This window comes from Terrapene carolina, unplaced genomic scaffold (genome assembly GCF_002925995.2).
Source record: "Terrapene carolina triunguis isolate 2854851 unplaced genomic scaffold, T_m_triunguis-2.0 Scaffold641, whole genome shotgun sequence".
NCBI lineage: Eukaryota > Metazoa > Chordata > Testudines > Emydidae > Terrapene > Terrapene triunguis.
In genome coordinates this window covers 1,888,424-1,908,515 of record NW_020664992.1, presented here as the reverse complement: position 1 = coordinate 1,908,515, position 20,092 = coordinate 1,888,424, and the positions used below count along the sequence as shown (strand labels likewise).

The following is a 20,092-nucleotide window of genomic DNA, read 5'->3' as shown; positions in this document are numbered from 1 at the left end:
CACATAGGCATATTTACATGCACAGGGCATATTTAAAACATTCTTCCTGATCTGGGGAAATTCTGTCTGGAGCTGGTGAAGCAGCAAAACACTCCCTACATTGTAAAATATATACTAATGCATATCGGATGTATTTTGTGGCATAGTGACCTTTGTATTGTATTCAGTGCAAACTCTACACTTGTTGAAATACCTACTTAGCAGTGTCTAGTAGTATCACGAACAAAGGAAGACACTGAATTCCTCACTGATGACAGGTCTCCGAAGAACCAATTTTAACTCATTAAAAACTTTTTTAAAGCCTGGCAAATTGGGTAATTGAATTGAAACAATATACCTAATTGCATAATTGATCCCATGAAGAAAACTAATGAAACAAATTGGCTACAAACCCAATAACCCAAAACCAGTTTTGCTGCCTTTTTCAAATCAAGTTATTTTAATTTCAGACATATGCATATTAAGTTAAAATAAATTAAAATGGCTTCATGGAATCTATTTACAGCTGCAAGGGAGGCTGTTCAACGTAGAATCTTGAACTATGTATTTCTTTTGAGAGAACATATTCCTTCGGCAGGCCCAAAGGCCTCCACTGTTTAATGAGTTATATTTTAGGTTCATTACACTGAATGTATTATCTTTGGCAGGTGAACTTCCAATTGCAGCTCTTCCTGTGGATAGCAAGATGCACCTGCCATCTGGCAGGACACAGACTAGCTGCTCCTTTGGATCGCTCTAGTTATACATTTGATGTTTATATACTCCGTTTTATTCTGAGATTGAATTTTAACCTTTAAATGATTTGTTCTTATATCAGATATCTGTTCAGAGTTACACTCTGTAACTGTTGGCACTTGTGCCAGCGCTCACTGCATGGGCCCAAAAGTGAACCATGTTCCCTATTCGGGGTATGATCCAAAGCCCAATGAGAGAGAGCCTTTCCTTTGACATCAAGGAGCTTTGGATCGAGATCTCAATTACGTATCCTATACAATCCCATGTTGAGATTTTGACTTGTTGCCTCACCTTGTCCCTGTTCTTTGAATTTGACGTTGACTTCCTGATTTTGTGGTGATCTTTAAATTGGCAGTATGTAATATAAAGCTAACAGGTGTCCACTTGCTCCTTGGTATAAGAATGGGGAATTGGCACTAACAACAGCAAATGGATTCATGGTATGCTGATAGGTATCCTAAAGCCCTTAATAATCTGGCCCTATTTACCCTACACCTCTTTAAGGCCGGGGAGGTGGACTGGTTTATCTCTTGTGGTATTGAGATTCCATCTGGACTGGGAGGGCAGCAGGATCTTTTTGACTGAGGGACTCAATCTGTGGAATCCCCTTCCCTCTGTATCTGTGGAGTTCACAACAGTTCTTTCTGTTAGACCCACTCCAACTTGGCTATTTTTGACCTCTCTTTTGTTAGTCATTCCTGGTTTTTTCCCCATCCCATTGGTTTACTGGCTGTTCCCCTTGTCTGCATGGCTTCCTGCTTTATTTTAATTGTCCTGACTTTTGTACAAGACCATGGGCCCATTGTGAGTCCTGGGTGCTGTATGAATACATTAGAACTTGCTATTGATTTGCAGTATTTGCCTCTTAACTGCAGCCCCTTTTTCTGGTTGGGTGCTGTTTCTTGCCTTGGCAAGTAGGTGGGCTATGATAAAAGTCTTACTCCTGACTTGAGAGACTACTAAAGAGCAGGATTATTTCAGAACACTAAAATATTTAAAGCCAAAGTATATTTATATGTAGCACCATGCACTTTTATGTCACTAAATAAATAATGCGAGATCTCTTATGATATCTATATTCTTAGTTCATGGGATCATAATAGAGGAAATACGGTCTCCTTGCACATGCAGGATGCAGACCGCTGTTGTATGATTTTTTTCGAGGTACTGTTCAAATATGTACAACAACAAAGAGAATGCTATTCACATATGAATAGCTTTATTTGCTGGGGAGCATAAAGTTGCTGCTGTCTGCATGTATCCCTGCAAAATAATTATTGCATTATAGACGTTTGTCCATGTCTTCAAACAAACTTGCTCCTTCGAAAGGCTCGGCAATGACGCAGGCTGATCCTCTGACACTTAGGTTTCCATTTCAGAATGACTGCTGCTGAGCAACACAGCAGATGGCTCAATAGAGAGTTTGAATGGTACAATTATGGGGGCGAGGGAATGCACTAATGGGTCTCCCTATGACAGGTATAACTGTCTGACTAGTGTTAGATTATCTTTGTAAGTTTTTCTTTACAGGAGTAAATTGGTTCAAACTGGGGATGTTTGCTTCTTCAACAGATTTTATCTCCATTTTGGCCTATGTAACCTTGTTGACGCCAAGTCTCTAAAGAGCATCCTCCATGTTAGGAATGTGAACCCTTTGTCAATAGTAGGTCAGTTGCCAAGGAGCATGCTAAGTGCAATGTGCTTTCCAAAGAGGCTGGATTCTCTTGTTTTGATTCCACACAGACACATCTTCTGCATCCGAGGATGAGGGATCGCTAAGGCGCCAGGCTGCTCTTTCTGCTGCATTGCATCAGAGCTTACAGAATGCTGAGTCCTGGATCAACCGATCTATTCAGGGGTCATCCACATCTTCATCAGCATCTTCTACACTATCCCATGGAGAAGGCAAAGGGACCAGTGGGACACTAGCTGATGTATTTGCCAATACTCGAATAGGTAGGAACTGGGTATGAATAGCAAAACTAAAACTGCTTCAAGTTTAGATTCTGTTTTCACAAAGTTAGAATTCCCCATTGTCTAAGGAAAATTTGGCGTAAGGCATCATTCTGTCTCCATGGAACCCACTGGGCTTCAGTAGACTCACCAACACTGAGCTCGGCCCAAGAGTTTGGAAAAGTGCAGTTGGTCAGAGGGAAATAGGAGCCTGCTGGTGTAGAAAAGATCCCAGAGATGCACTTACAATGTTGACATGCTCAGCTGCAGAGCTTTCTTTCTGCACATAGGTGTTGCTAATGCTTGCGACTACCTGAAGCTGCTTGCATAAACAATGCTGCCAAATGTAGGGAGTGACTTTGGCCTTCATGTTCTGTGGCATGTCACAGCTGTATCTTTTCCTAAAACAAGTCGGGGTGTTGGAATACTTGCTTTTTAAAAACTCTACATGCAGTATTAGACCCTAATAATCTGTTATCTTAGTATTTATTGTTTAAAAAACAAAACCCCAATGCACACAGCTATTCATGAGAGAATTACATCATCACAAATTAAAGATCTGACACAGATTTGAAGCCTTGACTATTTTCCAAGCTAGCTGTCGATGTTGCTGAGAAGGGGTGGGGGGGGAATTACAGATCTGGATACCCCAGGCTCAGTTTTTTGATGCTCTGAGGTGCTCCCTGCTGCTGATGCTGCTGTATGAAATTTCAAGGTTTGTTTTGCTCCATTGCTCATCTTTCCCTTTTATATGCTCTTAAGGTTATTACTGCAACCCAGGGGGATAGCTGTATCTGTGTGCTCTGTGCTTTGGCTTAATTGGTTTGGAGCAAGCAATGCATAGAAGAGTTGGTGATTTTACCAGCTTCACTTTACTCTGTTCTTTTGACATTTATATTGCTGCTGATTTTGTTTCTCTTTACTGGGATGCAAGTGGTTTTCTGAAATGGAAAACTGCACATAAAATGTAGTCAGTATAATTAATGCTTTATTGAAGCACAGTGGCACTTTAAAAACTGGGGAATGCAAAAAAAAAATTACAATTGTGGAATCAGCTTTCTGATAATGAATGAGGGCTGCTCGCTGTTCAGCACCTGTGTAGTTCCTGTCAAATTAATACCTAATTTTCATAGCACTTGTTTTCAAATGATGTCCAACAAAATCTTGTGCACGAGTTAGTTTAAAATAAATAAAAGCAATCTTTTCATCATAACTATTTGCATTGGCAACATGAAATAGATGTGTTTCAGAGTAGCAGCCGTGTTAGTCTGTATCCGCAAAAAGAACAGGAGTCCTTGTGGCACCTTAGAGACTAACACATTTATTTGAGCATAAGCTTTCGTGGGCTACAGCCCACTTCTTCGGATGCATAGAAAGGAACACACAGAGAAGATATTTCGAGTGACACCATCATAGGACCTAATCACATCAGCCACGCCATCAGGGGCTCGTTCACCTGCACATCTACCAACGTCATATATGCCATCATGTGCCAGCAATGCCCCTCTGCCATATACATTGGCCAAACCGGACAATCTCTATGCAAAAGAATAAATGGACACAAATCTGACATCAGGAATCATAACATTCAAAAACCAGTGGGAGAACACTTCAACCTCTCTAACCACTCAGTGACAGACTTGAAGGTGGCAATTTTGCAGCAAAAAAACTTCAAAAACAGACTCCAAAGAGAGACTGCTGAACTTGAATTAATATGCAAATTAGATACAATTAACTTGGGTTTAAACAGAGACTGGGAATGGTTGGGTCATTACACTAATTGAATCTATTTCCCCATGTTAAGTTCTCCTCACACCTTCTATGGGTCATCTCGATTATCACTTCAAAAGTTTTTTTTTCTCCTGCTGATGATAGCTCATCTCAATTGATTGGCCTCTTGCAGTTGGCATGACTACTTCCACCTTTTCATGTTCTCTGTATGTATAAATATCTTCTTTCTGTGTGTTCCATTCTATGCATCCAAAGAAGTGGGCTGTAGCCCACGAAAGCTTATGCTCAAATAAATTTGTTAGTCTCTAAGGTGCCACAAGTACTCCTGTTTTTTGTGTGAAATAGATATGTTCATCAGATGTCAACATCTAAAATTGTATGCATTAGAACTCTTGCATAAACAGTTTTATATAGAATCATAGAATATCAGGGTTGGAAGGGACCTCAGGAGGTATCTAGTCCAACCCCCTGCTCAAAGCAGGACCAATCCCCTGACAGATTTTTGCCCCAGATCCCTAAATGGCCTCCTTAAGGATTGAACTCACAACCCTGGGTTTAGCAGGCCAATGCTCAAACCACTGAGCTATAGAGAGGAGTAAAAAAGTTCCTGCCTGGTCACCGTTGTACAAAGCGGTACAGAACCAAGGTGCTTGTTCCCACTGAGCTTAGGAGAGCCACAGAGCAGGTACATTCCCCACCGGCATAGTTCCCAAGATGCATAGGAGTGATGTTCCTCTCCTGTACACCTCCTTCCTTGCATGCCATAGGAGATGCACAGGTGTGGAGCTCCTGTCCTGCTGTCCTTAGGAAGTGGGTGACAGGTTCCCCTCCTCTGCACTGCTAAGATCTATAGGAAATGTGGGGGATCCCAGTGCCCCCCAGATCTGCTAGTACTAGAGAAAATGTCATGCACCAGCTGCATGGGAACTGCTACTGTGTGCCTGGTGCTGTAGTAAGCTTTGTGCTCCTGTGCCAATCCAGTGTAAACCTGCAGGGCTCGTCATTTTTCTTTTAAGAAAAACAACAATGTTGTTATACCTTTTGTTGTTTATTTCAGTTAGAAGATGAAATAATTAATATAACCCTTTATGCAAAATGCGTTACTTTTAGCATTACCATCAATGAAATGTGACACTGTAAGCATTAAAGAAACAGGAAATGACCAAAGTAATTTTCGTTAATATTCTGGTGCCCTTAGAGGTCACACATTTGCTTAATAACCATATCGGTGTGTGAAAAATTCATATTCCCATCATCTTAAACACTCCCTGCTCATGCTTTCGAACTTTCAACTTATCTGTCTTATAGCTTTCATTGCCCAGAATATTAGAGAAGTTGTGTGAGTTGTTTTACAGGCCAGTGTTAAGGTTGTTACATGAATCTTCATATGTCAGTATTGATAAAGTGTGAATTACAAAAGTAATGGAGTATTTATGAAAATTACCTTAATTTGGTTATTTCCAGTGTGTTCAATGCCTATATTCTTTGATAGTAATGCTCTAGTTGCTTTACATAAGTTATATTTCTTCAGTAATATTAAACCTGGTTTAACAAGGCATTTGTGTAGGACAGTAAATACTATGAATATAATACAGCCACTTCTGTACTTTAACAATGCACGGCAACACAACGTGGCAGCTTAGGATAAAGTGAAAAATACCATCTCCAATTAAACTTACAGAGGAGCCTTAGCTAGACAAAATGTACTTTCTTAAATGGAGCAGAGCCATATTTAGCACTCCTGCTATTGCTCGAAGGACCTTAGAGTTTTGAAGTAATGCAAGTGGATCTCTATTTGACACATCATCTGAAAGCGCAGCAAAATGCCCCCTAACTTGAGGCTCTCGGGCTAGCATCACTTCATAGAGGCCTAGGTTTTTCTTGTAGGTCTATTATCAACTACTGTCCAGGTTCCACCCTGCTTAACTATTGAAACTGAAGGGTACCACAGCCCAGCATGATGTTTCTTTTCCAATCTCCTTCTAAGGATTACATCTATAACCAAAGTTTTTTCCCTCTTGTTTAGTTTACAAATCTGTAACTCAGGAGGAAGTCATGCCATGTGAGACATTATTACAGCTCAGATTCTATCAGGAGATAACACAGCAGCTTTCTGTTCTAGGAGTTTGACCATCAGAAGGCAATTTTTCATCTAAAAGTACTTTTTTTTTTTTTTTTTAAGTACCTACTGTCTAGAGTTCGCATGGTATAGTGGTTAGAATAGGAGTAGCTTGGGCTCTGTCATTGAGTTGCTTTGTGACTTGGAGAAAGTTTTTCTATGCCTCCATTGTGCAAGATGGATAATGCATGCCACCTTAGGGTGCTAAAATAATGTTTAGAAATCACCCTAAGATGCTTTCACAAAAGCCAGGGTAGAAGGGTAAAGCATTATTTTGTTGTTGAGGACAGTAGCTGATGGGTAATTGACACTTTACTTGGCCATTGGATAATGGAAGGTGCACATTAAATTGAATATCAGTTTTCTCCCTTTTCAAGAGAATTTCTCCATTCCCCCTGATGTCACTGCAACTACCTCCTCAACCTCTTCGTCAGCACGCCCAGCAACTATTGATCTTCCTCCATCAGGAATCGTGAAAGGCACGCATAAGGGATCCAATCGATCTAGTCTCATGGACACTGCTGATGGTATGGAACCTTTGAGTACCCACAAATGAGAGCATGGCATGGGAGAAGCTGAACTGGGGGAGGGGTCAGTGACGTGTGTGACTTGCAGAATGTGCTTATACTTGCTGTAGGTTCCTAAACCAATTCAGACTCGCTACAAACACACCCTGTTAAGTTTAAGTGGCTGCAATGTCAGCCGTAATATACCCCCAGACTGTGGACACTCCCTGTGCTGCCTACCCACTCGGCAAAAAAAATCCTGGAGAGCTGAATAGACTTCACAGCACACCCCAATCTCAACACATTTAGCTCTGTTGGTTCCAGAAGTCCAAGACTTTTGGGACCGAGATTTTTTGTAAGTCACTTGCTCACAGTTCTCGAGAGCCTAACTTCAACAGCTATTTTAGAGAATAACAGTTGTTTGGTGGGATGAAGCAGTTTTAATACTTTCCCAAACGTGCCTGAAACTAGGTTATAATTGTCTTTCAGGGAGACTGAATGTCTCAGAGGATGGGAGCTCAGAAGCTTTCTCGTCTAGATTGCTGAACTTAGATTGCTGATTCATTTCCTGCCCTGTGATTTACATTCAGTGCCATCAGATGGCCTCTGAAGGGAATTTTCTTATAGGAGGTTCCTCAGTCTAGTTCCTGATGGACAAACCAATGAAAACGACAAACACCAAGGGCAATCTGAACAGCAGCCAAGAATTGAACGGGCCCTTCTCACTACTCCCTCAGATTGCTAGTGAGACAGATGCCGTGAGGGGACATGTGGGGAGCTTGCACTGCTGATGTACGTACTCTGAGGGCAGAATAGTTCAGTCCCCAGGGGTGCCAACAGAAAAATAACCTGGCACTTTCCAGTGCTAAATTTACTGATATTGTGGTTGGTAAATGTCAAGCATCAGGTACAGAGCTGAAGCTTATGAACAGTATACAGAGAAGGAGAAGACGGTCTGGGTAAAACTCTTTGTGAGGAAGGAATTGATTTTTAAATTAACCCAACAAAGATCAGTCATGCTTAGGAAAACTGTTACTCTTTGCGTTGGATTTTCAAAGGAGCCTTTATCTCACTGCAACATCTAACTTCATGTTGAAGGTGCAGCTAGTAAGTGAGGGTAGCTTTTAAAAGACGCTCTGCTGTCTTTCTATTCAGCTTCTTGCCTTTTGGTAACAAAGTCCAGAATTTATATGTGGGTTTGTTGCTTTTAAAATGCTATTGTATTGGAATCCACACAAACTGAGGGGAGACTAATGAAAACACAATTCTTAACTATAGTTTTGGTACTTTGAAGCTGATAATACTGATCATAAACCGTTTGTTTGGTCTAAATCTCTGAGGTAAAAGTGGTGTCAATGCTTGTAAGACTTACAACACCCTCTGCTGATCAAGTCATGCAATGGCACTGGCAGTTATTCTGAAGACATGCTAAATTGCGTGCCACGTTTCACAGCACATGTAATGTACCAAAGACAGATGGGAATGGGACTTCAGAAAGGGAGGGGATAAGTTACTAACAAGTTCTGCCCTCTTGGTTAAAATAGAACCAAGCCCAATAGTCTTCATTGGCCTTGGTGGTTAAGATTGTGCCTTTTGACAGGGCAAGTGGGCACGTCAGGAGAAAAGAATTCCTTGTGAAGGGAGCTAGGAAATTAATGTTGGTAGTGATGATAAGCTCATTGATTAGCTGAATTTTTCCCCTCCCCACTAGGTGTCCCTGTAAGTAGCAGAGTCTCCACAAAAATTCAACAGCTGCTCAACACCCTGAAACGACCAAAAAGGCCACCTCTGAAGGAATTTTTTGTGGACGATTTTGAAGAAATCGTGGAAGGTAACAACCAGCAAGAAATGCTCTAATTGCTCATTTGTTGTGAGCACAAACATATAATGTGTTTTGTTATGCTGTTGTACAGAGTTGACTTAGAGATTGACTGCCTCGTTAAAGGTGATATGAGCACCCGTGGACTGTCTGTGGCCAAGCTCCAGTGGTAGGGATGTAGTCATTAAATTAATCCATTGCCCAGTGGATGAATGGATGGTGTAACTCTCCAGGGCTGTCAGTCCAGCCCATTACACCCACACTATATTAATGCAAACTGCTTAGACTTTTTTTGCAAAAGGTTTAAATGGATTTTGAAAGCCTAATTTCTAAGGTCACCTGAACCATAATAATTTCCCAAAGGAAAAGTGGGTTTGGGTTTTTTTTTTTGCATCAGTAACATCAAAGCAGCTTGTGGCTTGTTGGTTCAATATGGTGGAATTCCATTCCATTTCATATAGGTTTTTACCGCCCTCATTAATGCAGTTTCTGAGCACCTTCCAATCGTGCATTAGCAGCATGACTAACATGTCACATGTCGTTTGTTCTCTCTCTCATCCTTTCCCCAGGGGGAATGTTGTTTGTGCAGGGCAGTGTTTTGTTTTTGGTAGGGTTTTGTTTTGGGGTTTATAAATGTACAGGCTGCCTTGTGTTCTGTGTGGAACAGCATTTGTTTTCAGTTCTCTTCCCTGCTTGTGAGTATGTGAGCTGGGACTAACTGGATGTGGGGGGATTTAATTTTCTTTCAGTCCCGCAGCCTGACCCAAACCAGCCCAAACCAGAGGGGCGCCAGATGACACCTGTTAAGGGGGAGCCACTGGGAGTCGTTTGTAATTGGCCTCCTGCCTTAGAAGCAGCACTGCAGCGCTGGGGGACCACGCAGGCCAAATGTCCTTGTCTGACCGCACTGGATGTTACCGGAAAACCCGTCTATACCCTGACGTATGGTGAGTGGTATATTTCTGCTGCTGCATCATTCTTACAGTGCTGGGGTGTGATAGAGTACGAATTGACAGTTGGCAGCCAGACTGGAAAAGTGTTTGCCCAAATTCCTGGGATGCGAGAGGTTTGTAGACAAAACATTTTAAATCCAGCATGAGAGGTGAGATTCTGCAGACTTCTTATTGTAATGAGTTTTCCTGTCTCTGGTGGTCAGTCTCCTCCTTATATTGACTTCACAGTGACACAGCACCGTAAATGTACAGGACACTTTACAGTATCTAGAATATGACAAGATCCCTTCCCTCAAATAGATCAGGGGAGGGACATGTGAACACTGGGAGAGGGATTCTTGGAAGCGGTGGATTTGAAGGGAGGATATGGAGGTGGCATGTGAGCACGTTTGACACAAGATTGGAGACCATTCCAAGTACACGGGGAGCATGAGAGGAGGAGCCAAGCCAAGCGTTGGAGCTAATGCGGACGGGAGCTCTGAGAAGCATAGGAGTGGCAGGAGGACATGAGATACTGATGAAGTTTTCATTGGGTCTAGAAATACTTGTAGATTAAACATCCACCGTTTCTCTTTGTTGCCACTTAGGGCTGGTCTACGCTGTGTGTGTGTGTTTTGGGGGGGGGTCGATCTAAGATACGCAACTTCAGCTATGCTTTTCGCGTAGCTGAAGTCGAAGTATCTTAGTTCGACTTACCTGGCCGTCCTCATGGCGGCAAGTCGACTGCTGCGGCTCCCCCGTCGACTCTGCTTACTCCTCCTGCTGAGGTGGACTACGGGCGTCGATTCGGGGATCGATTTATCGCGTCTAGACGAGACGCGATAAATCGATCCCCGATAGATCGATTACTACCCGCCAATCCGGCGGGTAGTGTAGACGTGGCCTTAATTAAGAATATGATTTGAGAGTCTGTATAAAAATAGGAGACAGTGTCGCCTTCATGTCACTCTTGAATTTACCCAGTTTCTCTTTGTGATGAGCAGCATAGCCAGGCAAGCAAAACGGCTATTTGTGTCCTTTTTAAAGGGAAGCCTTTAATTTAATTTTTCTGAATCAAACCTGCATAAGGATTAAGTCCTGGGTGTATATAAAGGATTCTAGCAGGTTGGGTTTGTCTTTGCACCTTTTTATTGTTACATGAAATACTGCAGAGGACTGGGCGTTGGATTTCTGGGACCGTTTCCATTTCTGTCACTCATTGTCACCATGGGCAAATCACTGAACCTCTTTGTACCTCCACTTCTGCAAAATCGGGCTAAGGATCCTCACCAGTGTAAAGCCCTTTGAGTTCTGTAACTGTTAATACTACTTAGGCGCTGAGTAGTGTTGTCCATATGATTGGTTGATGTGGAGTTTGCAAACTTCTTCTCTTTGTGTTTTAGGTAAATTGTGGAGCAGAAGCCTTAAGCTGGCCTACACGCTGCTTAATAAACTGGGGACCAAAAATGAACCTGTGTTAAAGCCTGGAGACAGGGTAATGAGCTTGGGAATGTTTGGCTCTTCCTCTGAAATGGGAAGAGGGTTTTTTGCATTGTCACTTGCCATGAACATTACAGTCTTGTCCTTTTAATAAGGGCAAGTGCATGACTCTTATCCTAGGGGCCCAGCTGTGTGTTAAAGAAATGTTTCCAGGCTGCATGGAAAGACCCCCTGTCCAGCCCTCAGGAAGAGAACTCCTGGGCTGAGATTTTCAAGTGTCTGAAGGAGTCATTGGTGTGTGTGCTCCTAACTCCCCTATGTGCCTTTGAAAATCTCCCCTACACGATCCTCTCCCCCTAGGAGCAATGTCAGAGGTCTTACCACACTGCTCTTGATATTAGTGAAAAGGTTCAGTGGTCTCTTCTTCCCATTGTATGCATGTGTATATATACAGAGATATTAACTGCCGCTGTATATGGATAGGAATATAAACACACACAGCCTTGTACGCTGTACAGAGTTCCCAAAGAGAAGACTTGTATGGGATGCTGTGCTAGAATCTGAACATGCATGAACTCCCTTTAAAAATGGCTGAAAAGCCATGAAGTTTATCTTTGTCCTCTTCCCACCTCTGAAACTAAAATGCCAAAATTCCTCACTGGACCCTGATTGGAGGGTTGATGATCATGTCAGCATCATGCTAAAGAGCGTATTTTTAGCAGGGCCAATGGACAAGTTGGTATTACATTGTTTGTTTTAATGGGCCCCACTTAAAAAAGAACCTGTAAAGAGAATTTGTCCTAATAACCTACTCTGAGATATCATTGCCACCCTTTTGAATCCATACCCATGGGAGGATCACATTAAAAAGTAAACTTCTCACATGCAAAGATACAATGCAGTAGGAACAGGCCTGTCAGAGGGGAAAGCTGAGAAATGAGCACACTTTAATAGTAAAAATCTTGGGTTGGTTTTGTAGGAATAATATGGCAAGGAAGTAAATGCTTTATTGAAAGAGGTTCTGCATTAAACAGGTTTCCACCATCTACAAATTTGCTCTAAACAGAGAATTGGATTTTAAAAAATTCTTAATTGCTAACCATGGTTTAATATTTCATGTGTTAGGACAAAGGGGAGTTCAATGGATTTTTTGGCAACGTTTTCACTTCATGGGGTGTAGCTGGGAACAGCCATTGAGTTGACCTTGATTCTTTTGTTGAATTAAACAGCTTAATCACTGTGAATGTAACAAACCCAACTTTAATGTTGCGCCTCATATCTTCTCTAACCAAATACTTCTGTGAATTGTAGGTAGCCCTTGTTTACCCCAACAATGACCCAGTCATGTTCATGGTGGCGTTTTACGGCTGTCTGCTAGCAGAAGTGATCCCAGTGCCTATAGAGGTACCTCTTACCAGAAAGGTAACGTTGATGCATCTTAGAGGAGTGATCGGCTGGTGTGGGATGAAAACCAAGTCAGACCATCAGCCTCTGATTTGATAGTGTTTCATAATGACCCTCTGCGGCTTTAGCAGTTCTTCTGTCCCAGCACAGTGTGTAAGAGTCATAGGAACGTGCCACTGCAGAGTCTAAAACTGTAAACAAAATTCATTGGCTGCTTAGCAGTTTTGCTGAACAGCTGAAAGAACAGTGTATTCCCTTAGACACTATGATGGGCACATGTCTATAACATGTCCTTGTTAATCTCCCTGCAGCTCCCTTCTGACTTCAGTGGGAGTTGTGGGTGCTCAGCACATCTGAAAAACAGACCCTTATTCCCAGTCATTTCTTGCTGTATAATCCCTGCTCCCAGAAGGGTTTTTTTCCTAATGTTGCTACGTGATTGCCATTCTAAAAGCTGTGACACCATAGAATTTTGTGAGAGGAAACCATAATAGCATCATAATGGCAACCATCCGGCAAGAGTGGTGGTAATGAAATGGTTAACTAGTCTGGTAATGCTGTGGGTTTCTAGAGCTTTGCTTTGCAGCCTCAACATGACAACTGCTGTGGCAACCAAATGAAATTAAAGCTTCTACCTATATTTGGCCAGTCAGGTCACTTGATCAGCTACTCATTCCAGTGCTTTTATCTTTGTGCAGTAGGGTTAGTCAGTTACGGGGGGACAGAGAGGGCATGTTTATTATTTTGATGTATTATTTCCATTTTCATTTTTTGATTCTTGTTTGAAGATTTAGTGCTTTTCATAGTGAAAATAAACCATTTGAGTGCAATGGCTATATGCTGACATCCATCTGAGTAGGCCCGTCTCACCATTGAAATCATCTGCCTTTCGCCTCTGGCCGTTTATGGTTATGCCAGTGCAACATCATCTGTTTTTTTTCCTTGAGAACCAACAGCTTTTCCCACAGTCTTTCCACTTGCATCCCTGGACCTCAGAATTAAGTGAACGGAACAGACTTGCTAGGCAGAATATTATGTAGTCTTCCATATTTTTACAATAGGTTCTCATTTTTCTGTGGACTTTTATTTGCTCACAGAAATACATCTGTCACAGCTGCTCAACCTGCCCTAGGGAACAAATTCTGTCAGCATGAGAGTCCCCATTACACCCAGCATGCCTTCATGATGCATATGTTGTTTTCTAGAGCATGTTAATATATGACTGTAGCCATATAATCAGTGCCAGACTGTGGTTGTCATTTGAGTTTCAAACCATTGCCAGATGCGCATGGGACAAATCAGATGAAACAGAATGTTTGTTTTTTCCCAATGTGGTCCATAATGTTACCATCCAGTTACCAGAGCATTACTGTGCCTTGACTTTTGGTAAGGGTGAAGTTGGCTTCATACTCCCCCATCATCTGGAACTCAGTGATTATTTTCTTTTCCTTCAGGATGCTGGTGGTCAGCAGATTGGCTTCCTCTTGGGGAGCTGTGGCATCACTTTGGCTCTCACCACTGAGGTTTGTCTAAAGGGGCTGCCAAAAACCCAGAATGGGGAGATTGTGCAGTTTAAAGGTTAGTTCCGTCACACTTTTGTTTTGACCCGTTTGTCCCAGGGCTGAACTCTAAAACTAGCTGTTAGAAGTCAAAAGTCATGTGCTGTTTTGCTCTCCTTCTGGTTGAGTGAGCAAGGTTTGCAGTGGGGTCGTCGCCTTGTTTGGGACTATGAATCGCATGCACCACTGAGGCACAAACTTGTGCATGTCTCTGACAGAGCCAGTGTATTGCAGTGGAGATTAGGATGAGGCCACTTTAGAAACCAACATTCTCCTAGAAACAGTTCAGCAGTGTTTGGAGAGATAAAAATCACGGTTTCTTTAATGCTATACCAGAGCTGTATTTATAAACACTGCAGGGTCAATTTGTGAGTGGGCGAAGGAGTCCACCACCCCTTGCAAGCCCGAGATGCACTGGTTCATGGGAAGAGGGATGAGTTGTCTAGCTAGTGATCTGCCTTGGGTTGATTTGTATGTTTGCATTTGATAATCCTAAACCAAGCATAGGAGTTCCCCTTGTCAAGTGTCATCAAATTATGAGCGCAAGTTACACAGCATGTCATTTTCTATCAAGTGATCCCTGTGGTTCTGTCGGAAGTAAACCCAATCAAGTCCAAATCACCTTTGGTTTTAAAGCTATGCATTTCCCTCAAATGTATTTGCATTTTGCTTATTTAACTTTGCTGCTGGGAAAACAAGCCATAAGTGAAATGGGCTGGGCAAATGATCACTTGTATATTTCAGATGAATATAGATTCTTTCAACAGATACAGGTCTTAAGGTTGCCTTTGATTTCGGCTCTAGGTTGGCCCAGACTCAAATGGGTTGTGACAGACTCAAAGTATCTCTCCAAGTCACCAAAGGACTGGCAGCCCAACATCTCAACTGCAGGAACTGAGCCGGCATATATTGAGGTGGGTAGTGAATGAAGGTCAGAAATGAGCTTCTCTGGATTTAATTTAATGCACAGAAGCCATCAAAATGGTAGCATTTTCACATGAGCTATGCCAAACTTACCAATTTCTTGCCAAAACAACACACTTTCATCATGTACAACTTGCCATGATGCTTGTTTTTAGTTATATACCAGTTTGTGGCTTTATTTGTTTGCTGTTCAAAATGCAGAGGAAGACACCATCTCTGCTCCAAAAACAAGTGAAACAATTCAGATACAGTGCGCGGGATGACCAGAGAGAGGCTTAATCTGAAAGCGCTGTAGGGTTGCTCACAGGAGTTTATCAACACATCTTAGCTAAGGCTTAATGCTGGCAGACTTGGTACAGTCTAGCCTTTAGCTCAGGGTGCTCCCCTGTGCTCATCTTTTCATTCGGTCTGTTTAATTCTGTTAGTACTTGGTAACTCTCAGATTTCTGCCTTTGTTTCACATGGCAACACTTTGGATTGTTCACTTCTCACGGTGTGGCCTGTCTGTGCATCCCGGTAATACTAACTGGGAACTACTGCATCCTAAATAATATCAGTGTTTGGGTGACACCTACCCTATAAACTGCTTTTTCAGTTTGCCTTTTGTATTGCCAGGGCTTGGGCTCAGAAGTTACAATAATGCATTAAGCATGAGCAACTTTAAACAAGTGTCCTCATCTTCTCTCTCTTTGGACTTACCTGTACATGTTTAGGGATTGGGACCAGGCCATCTCCATGTCTAAACATGCCTGCCTTTACTTTCCATGGGATAGTCTTTCTCTCCTCCAGTGAATCCTGCTGATGCACCTACACAGTTCCTTTTTAAATGTGACCTCATTCATTAAGGAGAAAACTTGCTCTGATTAATAAGGGCTTAGCCACACTGCAGCCTCCTTTATGTGCAGGGTCCAGAGTAACCAGTTTGATCCCAACTATACATATAAAATGATGCCGTTTAAATTAGCAGTTACCACTCAAGAAAGAGATATTGGAGTCATCATGGATAGTTCTCTGAAAACATCCACTCAATGTGCAGCGGCAGTCAAACAAGTGAACAGAAAGTTGGGAATCCGACTGGGGTGGGTCTGATAGAGGTCTATAAAATCATGACTGGTGTGGAGAAAGTAAATAAGGAAGTGTTATTTACTCCTTCTCATAACACAAGAGCTAGGGGCCACCAAATGAAATTAATGGGCAGCAGGTTTAAAACAAACAAAAGGAAGTATTTTTTCACAAATGTACAGTCAACCTGTGGAACTCCTTGCCAGAGGATGTTGTGAAGGCCAAGACTATAACGGGGTTCAAAAAGAACTAGATAAATTCATGGAGGATAGGGTCCATCAATGGCTATTAGCCAGGATGGGCAGAGATGGTGTCCCTAGCCTCTGTTTGCCAGAAGCTGGGAATGGGAGACAGGGGATGGATCACTTGGTGAGTACCTGTTCTGTTCGTTCCCTCTGAGGCACCTGGCATTGGCCATTGTCGGAAAACAGGATACTGAGCTAGATGGGCCTTTGGTCTGACCCAGTATGGCTGTTCTTATGTTCTTATTATTTTTGGTGCTTTCCAGTACAAGACCAGTAAGGAAGGCAGTGTGATGGGGGTGACAGTGTCTCGGATTGCCATGCTGTCTCATTGTCAGGCTCTGTCTCAGGCTTGCAACTACTCTGAAGGTGAGTAGTGTCACAGGGTGGATATTTGCAAGAAGGGGTGAAAGCTCAGCTTGCTGCAAGATCATTCTTTCCAATGCTCAGTTAGATGGATTTTAAAAGTTTAAACAAACTATCTCAGAAATTAAAAATCGTAACTTAAACGTTGCCAAAGGTCAACCCACAATTATCTCCACGTCAGCCCATGCCCTGCCCAACAGGCTTAACAGAGAGGGACAAAAGGTGGGCTTTGCAGTGTGCATGGAGGTTTACAAATCCATGACTTGGTGAACTGGGGGATGGAAGGGGCAGAATTGCACAAGCTCCAAACTTGAGGATCCTTTTTCAAAGAACATCCTGCCACCAGCTCCCTTTCACTTGCATTGAAGGAGCTCCTGCTAGATTGCCTCTGTTCACCTCCATACTGGCAATGCACACACACCATGGCCTCTCAGATAATCAGGTCTCAAACCAGTTTGGGCCTTATGGGTTAAACCCAGGTATGGAGAACAGAAATTACCAGTCATGATGCACAAAGTTCTTTCTGTAGGAAGTGTTTTGGTCTACTCTACCTACAAAATCAGTCCTTTATGTACCCAGTATCTCAGAGCTTCTTTAATGAGCTGTATGTCATCATTTCTGTTTGACATGCAACTGTATTCCTTTTGGGAGCCATTCCATTCATTTCCACTGCTGCTGAGGGTCAGTCTACCAAGGCATTTGAATGATGGCTCTGTAACCTCTTTCCACTCAACACCTCATGTATAAGGAGGCTAGGACTCTCTGATATTACAGTGATTAATGTGATATAAAAGCCCAGAGATACCAGATGTTATATTCTTGCAGCTGTCTGTAAGGTGTTCCTTCCCTTAAATTCATATTTTAAGTAGGTCTGCTCTGTGTCTTATCACCCTTTTTATTGTGCTCTGTGTATGCACCTGAGTGTGCCTGTTTTGTATTATCCATAACAAGGAGCTTGGAATCTATTTAATAATGCATAAGAGAGCAAACGGACTAGGCTACACGCTTGCTGTTTGCATAATGCTGCCAGTATGTGCTGCCATGGAGAGGTGTTTGCATGGTGTCTAAGTACTGTATGAAGTGCTTAAGAAATAATTGGCACTTTGAGTTTGCAAGCTTAAGGGAAACAGTGCTCTTTAAATGTTTGTAAAGAAAATGCCAAGGTGAAAAAACAAGGGTTGTGCCCTCCTCAGCTTCAAAGTTCCTGGCATCTGCCTGAAAAAAGCCACTTAGCCTGCTGGTTTGGGAGCCCAGCAGGGGCTGTCTCAGGGAGCTAACTTGACTTTGCATTAGGAAAGGGGCAAGTTCCAGTATAAGTAATACAGCCGCATCTACCCAGTTAACTGCCAAATTTCTTATTGATATCACAACTTTCCTCTTCCAGGTGAAACCATAGTGAATGTTCTGGATTTCAAGAAGGATGCAGGGCTCTGGCATGGCATGTTAACGGTGAGCTGGTGCTTCAGGGAGAAAACTAGCAGGATGGTTGTTCTGGGTATTTTATAGCCCTTCCTGATTATAATGTGAAGTAGTGTTTGAGGAGGAGAGTTGGGCCCAGTCTGCTCTCAGATCCAGTTTTACGCACTCCCGTTAGTCAGTGCAGATCTGCTGGCAGGAGCAGTAATGTCTTCTGCCTAGTCGTCATACTCTCTGTTCATTCAAATGATGCTTTGAAATATTAACTGCAGGAAGTGCACAAGCTTTACCAGGCACTGGGGAGGGGAAAGGGGACTCCCATCTCTGATTTATATTGAATGTTTTGTTGGCCCTTTCCCACAAGTCTCTCTGCTTTCCAGAATGTAATGAACAAGCTGCACACCCTCAGCGTGCCCTACTCCGTGATGAAAACCTGTCCTCTCTCCTGGGTGCAGAGAGTTCATACCCACAAAGGTAACACTGGCATTCCTTAAGATTCTAGCATGTGGCTTTCCAGACGAACATTTGTGGGGCAACCCAAACTGCACTTCTGTTTAAAGCTTGGGAGCCTGCCTGATTGCTAGTCAGAAACCTACTAAGTGGGCCAAAACCCTGGATTCTCTTCAATGTGTGCACAGGGCAGGCCACAGAGAGCTTGATGGGGAATCCACAGGTTTGTATGCTGCAAGATGGTGCTGGTAGGCCAGGGGAATGGCATCAGCATGCAGGGGCCGCTAATCCCAAGCCCTAACTGAAACAAAAGGAGGGCCACAGTCACTCTGCCTAGTATATAGTAGCAGTTTTGACCTGGCAGTGTGGGTGCCCTACCTCCCGTAGGAGAGGATTCCATCCCTGCAACCTCTCTTACTTAGCCTTCAAATGGACAAAAGGATTTGGGTCCCTGAGCTGAAGATACTTGCCCTAATGGGAGGCTACTGGTGTTAGACCCCTGCAGTTTCACTGAAACAAGCATTCAGCGAATGGTTTTATTTGTACTAATTTCGTTTGCTCCCTTCGTTTGCAGCGAAGGTGGCTTTAGTGAAGTGTCGAGACCTGCACTGGGCCATGATGGCTCATCGGGACCAAAGAGATGTCAGCCTGAGTTCTCTGCGAATGCTGATTGTAACTGACGGTGCTAATCCCTGTGAGTATTCCCTCACATGGCTGCCATGAGAGGTTCCTCTGATTATGCTTTCAGTAACTTCTGTGCATGCGCGGTGGTTGAACCCCTGATTTGGGGAGGCAAGCCCATCGGCCCTGCCCCTTCTGCCCAAGGCCCTGCCCCTGTCCCCCAGGCCGGAGCCCCGAAACCCCCCTCCCACACTGTAAAAGGAGAAGCCCTGACACGGGGCCCCTGCAACCGGAGGAGCCCCAGCCCGCCTGCCCCAGCCACATTGGGCCGAGCCACCGGCCTGAGCGCCAGGCCAAGCTGCCAGCCTCCCCGAGGGGAGGCGAGCCACCGGCTCCCCCCACCCGCCAGAGTCGGGCCGAGCTGCCAGCCTTTCCCAGCACCAGGCAGGGCCGAGCTGCCAGCGTCTCCCAGTGCCGGGCAGGACCGAGTCTGCTGGCCCCCTAGTGCCAGCCCCCTCCTCCCCCCCCCCCCCCCCCCCCGGCCAAGCTGATGGCCCCAGCACCTGAGGAGGAGGGACGTGGCGAGCAGCGGGGACGGGAGTGTGGAGTGGGAGGCGGCGGTGGGGGTCTCGGGGAAGGGCTGGGGCCACCGCGGCCCAGCTGGCAAGGCCTTCCCTGGCCTATTTTACCCGCCACCCTTGCTTTTGTGTACTGACTTCTATCAGGAGTAAACTGAGGCAGCTGTCTGACAATCCAAAAAGGCAGGCCTCAGTGCCCCAAGCACAAGGGTAAAGGATTTCAGGCTCCACACCC

General features: G+C 43.7%; 1 protein-coding gene across 1 annotated transcript in view; it reads left to right on the top strand.

Annotated features, from left to right (window-relative positions):
* The window catches only part of DIP2B (disco interacting protein 2 homolog B), a 57,212-nt gene that overhangs the window by 7,231 nt on the left and 29,889 nt on the right, over positions 1 to 20,092 (top strand). Inside the window, exons 3-14 of the mRNA XM_024214749.2 lie at positions 2,479 to 2,691; positions 6,916 to 7,065; positions 8,756 to 8,875; positions 9,613 to 9,810; positions 11,199 to 11,290; positions 12,547 to 12,639; positions 14,094 to 14,217; positions 15,003 to 15,112; positions 16,693 to 16,795; positions 18,177 to 18,241; positions 18,589 to 18,682; positions 19,233 to 19,352. Coding sequence (XP_024070517.2) covers positions 2,479 to 2,691; positions 6,916 to 7,065; positions 8,756 to 8,875; positions 9,613 to 9,810; positions 11,199 to 11,290; positions 12,547 to 12,639; positions 14,094 to 14,217; positions 15,003 to 15,112; positions 16,693 to 16,795; positions 18,177 to 18,241; positions 18,589 to 18,682; positions 19,233 to 19,352 — 1,482 coding nt within the window. The remainder of the gene's footprint in view (positions 1 to 2,478; positions 2,692 to 6,915; positions 7,066 to 8,755; positions 8,876 to 9,612; positions 9,811 to 11,198; positions 11,291 to 12,546; positions 12,640 to 14,093; positions 14,218 to 15,002; positions 15,113 to 16,692; positions 16,796 to 18,176; positions 18,242 to 18,588; positions 18,683 to 19,232; positions 19,353 to 20,092) is intronic.